Source organism: Triticum dicoccoides, chromosome 7B (assembly GCF_002162155.2).
Source record: "Triticum dicoccoides isolate Atlit2015 ecotype Zavitan chromosome 7B, WEW_v2.0, whole genome shotgun sequence".
Lineage (NCBI taxonomy): Eukaryota > Viridiplantae > Streptophyta > Magnoliopsida > Poales > Poaceae > Triticum > Triticum dicoccoides.
This window is the reverse complement of record NC_041393.1, coordinates 372,563-378,465: the sequence shown is the minus strand read 5'-3', so window position 1 is coordinate 378,465 and position 5,903 is coordinate 372,563. Positions and strand designations below refer to the sequence as shown.

General features: G+C 45.1%; 1 protein-coding gene across 1 annotated transcript; it reads right to left on the bottom strand.

Moving 5' to 3' along the window:
- Positions 1-525: 525 nt before the first annotated feature.
- LOC119342210 lies at positions 526-5,671 on the bottom strand. The gene is made up of 8 exons (XM_037614060.1): positions 5,210-5,671; positions 5,004-5,140; positions 4,754-4,867; positions 4,607-4,675; positions 3,978-4,116; positions 3,395-3,555; positions 3,188-3,317; positions 526-2,748 (listed from the first exon to the last, which is right to left on the bottom strand). Exons 1-8 carry the CDS (start codon positions 5,540-5,542, stop codon positions 943-945), a joined length of 2,889 nt encoding a protein of 962 aa, XP_037469957.1. The 5' UTR covers positions 5,543-5,671; the 3' UTR covers positions 526-942.
- Between the last annotated feature and the right edge of the window lie 232 nt (positions 5,672-5,903).

Here is a 5,903-nt window from a genome sequence, read left to right as displayed (position 1 = left end):
CCTAAAGAACATGATTGCATCATACTAACTATCACTTCCGACACTGATTAACACAAACTGCTGGTAGAAAAACCGTCAGATCCCTCAGTAGGATAGAGAACGTAGCTAAAAGTGTCAGATGAGGGTTAGCACGAGGGCTTTACCCAGGTTCGGGCCATCATGGTGAGGTAATACCCTACCTATATGATACAACATCAAAATAATGTACCACTTTTATGGGTTTTTTGTATGGTCATTTTACCGCAGCACAAGTTTATGTACTCCAGATGTAATTAACTCTTTTTATTATGTTTTGGGTGCTTTGTTCATATGATGAACCTTTATAATAGATTGGGTCATTTTTAATAAGAAAAAACTCCTATGGCCTCCTCAAATTTTGAACCTCAAGTTCAATCATAAAATTAACTTAAAAAATTAGGTCATATGCTAGTCACATGGCATAAATTTGAAATTCTCTGTCAAATATTCAAATAAGGTAGCGCCACTAGATAGTGTGAGTTTAAAACAAATATTCTTGTAGAGCAATTTGAATCTCACCCAAAGAAAGGCATTGCAACATATCTCATATTCATCAGAGACAGAGTACAAAGTACAGCGACAAAATTGTACCACCAAATGAAGTCAAATTCTTGAATTCACCATGAATAATCGACACTACAAAACAAACTCCTGGCTGGTGGGGGCAGCATCTCCTTATTCTGTAAATTCCAAGAAGAATAAAAACATTCTAATCTAAACCTCAGATGGAGTTGCACTGAAGAAGCCCTTATTCATTCTCTTTCTTCTCTGCGCCGCAACTCGCATATCTACACCCTGGCACACTATGTACACCAACAAATCTGCCCTCAAATCTATCAAAACCGCCTCCTCCCGCAATCTCAGGAATAAATCGGAGAACATATACAACCAGCCAGAGACAGATAGGTGAGGTGAGATGAGATGCTATCTTGACCAGGGCCCTCCACCAAACTGCCTGAAACAAGCAGCAGAGGAAGAAGGATGGGTCATTCCCTGTGCCCATTGCAGATTGCTGTCTACCTGGCTGCTTGCCACATTATTCTGGTGGGTGTAACCATACACATCTGGGGATGGAAGAACCATGTTCTCAGCAACACCAAGAGGAGCAACTAGATTCCTCCTTCCTCCAAGGAGCAGCTGGTCAGAGCCCGGCGGGCGTGAAGATACCTGCTGCTTGTACTGGGACAGGACGCTCAGAAGACTCCCATCCCCGCCAGGCACATCCTGGCCTAAAACGACGCCGTTTGATCCCATTCCAGACCAATTATTATGTGATGGTTGGTCCTCATCAGGGAACCAGCTGCGACTCCGATCTGCAGGCACGTGACCCGCAAAACTTTGCGGCTCGACCATAGGAAAGCTGTTCTGAGTACAGAGCGTTGCACTGGAATACATGTTGATGTTGTTCTCAACTTGCTGCGAGTAAAGTCCGCTGTGCCTCTCACCAAGCAATTGCATCTGCTCTTGGGCCAGGCCAGATTGAGCTAGGTGTCCGTTTGTCATGGAATGCAAGCCCATAGACTGTTTCATGCCGTTCACATGTCCCAGGGAATAAGAGGGGACCATTCCGACACCCTTTGTGCCATTTAGGAGCTGCTCACCGTTTAGCTGGTTGGTGCATGGTTGCAACAGAGATGCTGAATTGCTCATCGGTTGCGCAGCAGGAACACCGATTTGAGTTTGCTGTCTGCGTCTGTCATCTACCTTCAAGTCAATCATACAAGTTGCTGGCCCTCCAGACAGATGATGTTTAAGCTGCAGGGCACCTGATTGTGCGTATAGGCCATTCCCCGGAGGGTGGTAAAAGGAATCCACAGAGCTTGCTGACTGCCATAATTCTTTCTCGCATTTTGCAGGCCCTTTTAGTTCAGGACCTTCCACATTAGTTTGCCTGCTCAAAGTACTATCAGAGGGCATCATTGAGATATCATCAGTCTCTCTTTGATCAAGAATCATGCCATTCATCTCTTTTTTATTGTCATGTCCAGTTGAGGCACTCGGGTAGCACATGTTCTTCAAGTCGTCAGTTTGCTCATCGAAACCGCCATGAACATGAATAGGAAAACCTATATAGCCAGTCTTCTTGCAATCTTGAACTAGCATATTCGGGCTGTTGAGGCCTTGAATAGGTGAGATCGTGCCGCTCATGGCCTTGGGCTCCTGAGATTGCATATCTGGAATGTGATGGTCTTGGAGAGTTGTATCATTGCAGCTGGTGTCTTCCATATCATCATCTGCCATGCCTGGATCGCTCTGGGAGATTCCGTTCCTACAGCTTATATCCACAGGGACTTCATCTTGCGCGTCTGAGCTGTCGCCACTTTTAGCACTTGTGCTGCTAATCTTTTCAACTTCTTCATCTTGCTCGTCTGAGGTACCCTGACTCTGGGTATGTATATTCGTGTTATTCGTGTCCATAACATCCTGATCTGTCACGTTTGGGCCGTCATGAGAGTCAGTGGATGTACCTGTATCACTCGTACCATTGCCATCATTGCCATCTTGATCTGTCGTGTTTGGGCTGTCATGAGAGTCTGTGGATGTATCAGTAGTATCACTTGTATCATTGGCATCTTCTTCATCTTCAAGACCTGCGCTGCTATTATTCCCGGATTGCGGCACATCCTGAGGCGAGTGCTCTACCAGTTCTTCCTGTCCATCTGAGGTGCCACTATTTCGATAAGCGCCATCTTGCCCAACTTCTGCGGTTCTGACACCTAACTGCTCTGCCTTCTCATAAAAAAATTAGAAGGCAGATTGTTAGAAACTAACCATAACTTTTAAATGAATACATAATAAATAAGAAATGCTTTGCAAATTTTCATGTTTACCCGGTGCCTAAACCGACTGTGCTGCATGATTACTAATACATTGCCATCATAAAATTGTATAATGACCCATTGGGCAGCAATGTGTAGTAAGAAACCTGCTATTCTCGTGCACAATAGATGTATAGCTGTACCAAATACTATCAACAGCATGTCTTTTGAAGCAAGCATCTACAACTTAGTCCGGGATTTGTTAAGAGATGCATGTGCAAGCAGTTTGACATCATGTGCGCTCAACCCATCTAAGCGAAAAATCCAGTCTATTTTCATACAGAAGTAAATTCCGCATCATGTTCTTCATATAAAAGTAGAAGTGCTCAAAATGGTAAGGCATAGCAAACCTTTTCCACCTCAGACATATTCCTCTCTGCAATTTCAAGGCACAAAGACCTCCTTAATTTCTCAGCAACCAACTTCTCTTCCCGGCGGGCCTTGAAAGCAGCAGGGAGTTCTTTACATGACAGAATGACCCTAGCATGGGTATAGTTTGACGTAAGAAAAGACCAATCAAAAGTAAAAACAAACAAAATCAAGATATTATTACTGACCAATGATCGTGCAGTTTCTGTTTCTCATCCTCCATCAGTGTCTCATATGGTTTCACATGAAAGTTATCGATATCACCAATAACACCAACAAGATGTCTTGTCTGAATGCCATCACCAGATTGTTTCATTCTCTTAACAAGATCATGTTGAGCCCTGCTGACCTGAAAAATAGGCACACCAAAGTAAATCTGTGATTCCAGATAAGCATAACATCAGCAGTACATTGAAAACAATTGCTGGTAGATACATCCAAACAACATGGCATCCTCATAAGGGGAACATGGTATATTACTATCGGCTGTGGCTGATGGATGCAACAATCAGAAATTCAACAGTCCAGCAGGAAAATATTTCAGAAAACTGGATTTATGTCAGATCTAACAGTTACTTTAGTCCTAAATGAATTCGATGCTACTGGGTTGAAGAAGCAAATTAAAGCTTGACACTGCATTAGAAACAGAAGTGTTATACGATTGGTTATACTATTATGTTATAAGAAGAACTGCAATGGCTTGAACTTTATTTACATTTCCACTCCAGCATAGCGGAAGCAAAAATCTATTCTAAGCACCAAAAAGTTTACCTTAATATATGACATATACTTTGTGACATCACCGTTTCGTACAACCTTCATGGGTATTGCATTCTTAGGAGCGTTAGAAAATATGACATTTTCTCCGGATGACTGCCGGTCCCCTCGTCGCTGTTTAGCAAGGTTATCCCTACACGAGATAAGCAATAATAGGCTTCAAGTCAGAATAATCCAAAACACATGAGCTTTTCCTTTTGTAAGAGCCAGCAACTAACGAAGCATCGCCAGGGTATTCAAACTAGTAGTAAAAATATAGGAGAGATATATATTTCACAAGATAACAAAAAAGGAAGTGCCAATCCAATGATAATTCCTAAAGGCTGGGCGGCAAGCCAGAAGCTAAGGAGTAAAAAAGGAGCTTGAAAAGTTACTCCCTCCGTTCCAAAATAGATGACCCAACTTTATAGTAACTTTAGTAGCTGCTTAAAAAGAAACTTCCTTAAATCTCAGTGAATAATCATAAAACTATTCAAAGGTCAGCAGGAGCATCAAGTTGTGTGTGTGTGTGTGTGTGGTTCACAAGTTGGTCATTCTGGAGAAGATGAACGAGCAACTGCCAATAAGATGTAGAAGCAAAAGCATTGAATAAAAAAAAACCTGAGAGAGGGGGAGAGAATAACCTGAACAAGCTTTTTGGATTGTCACAAGTTAACCATTTGTCCCTCCACCTGGTGAGGGTCTCAGTGATGCTGCATAGTTAAGTTAGGGTGTTGTTAAGAAATTGCACTGCAATACGAGCAGAATGGAGTAGAATATTAGCAGCATACTCGGAATGGTAGTTGTTCAACAGTGCATGATATGCCTTGTTATCGGCTCTGATTTGCTGCTCCTTGTGAAGTATAGCGTCTGGATGAAGATGAGCAGAGCAAAGAGAAGAGGACCTGGAGTGCAACAGAAGCTAATGAAGAGAAATTATGATGACAAATGTGTGTGCGTGTGGAACATGAAGCAGGGTGTGTACTAGTATAAGTAGTAGCAAACTGAATGAAGAAAAGAAAAAAGAAAAGAAATACTTGCCAGGTTACAAGGGGGTTCCCAAAGTGGTGATTTTCCCCTGTGAGCAAATGGCGCACTGCTTCCTCGGCATCGGAGCCGGCCGGAAGAAACCTGGCAAGGAACCTCCTGTCGGCCTCCGTCAGGCAGGCGTCCCAGACCTAGCAGGCAGGAATCCCTCCCTCAGCAGGAATATATATATTAGCAAGGAGAGGAGAGCAGATTAGTACCTCGTAGGACAACACCCCACCGAGGAGAGGGATGTCGCCCAGGGAGAAAATCCGCCTGGGGACGGGGGCGACGTCGGCGAGGGCGAGGGCGCGGCGGGCGCGGGGCGGGGAGTCGATGAAGGGGGCGAGGTGGCGCCAGGGGATGCCGATCTGGTCGTCGGCGGGGAGGGCCCGCCTGGAGCGGTCATCCCAGCGGAGGTGGATGTGAGAGCTGAGGGTCAGCAGAGGGGAGCCCCTCGCCCGCTTGCTCGATCTCTTGTGCTGCTGCTGCTGCTGGTGGTGGTTGGGCGGCGGCGCGTTCGGGGGCCGCTTCCTCGGCTGGCCGGCTGACATCTCACCCGTCTTTCTCGCAGGGCGACGGCGGCGGCGGTTGGGAGTCGACGGCCGGGGTAGGGAGAGGGGGGAGGACGAGGGTTGGACTGGACTGGATCCCCTCCCTACGCTGCCAAAGCCAAACCCAAACCCAAAGAGGGGAGAGGATGAGGGATCCGACGCCGTCCGATCCAAACCCAAATCCAAATCTCAATCCAAATCTAAACCTTCGTGGAGAAGCTGGATAAACATAGAAGGAGATTCTTCTCGCAAGGGTGCAATAAGAAATAAAGATACCACTTGGTTAGATGGAGCAGAAACTGTAGATCAAAAGATAAGGGTGGGCTCGGAGTTAAAGATTCACGCAGACAAAATATTAGTC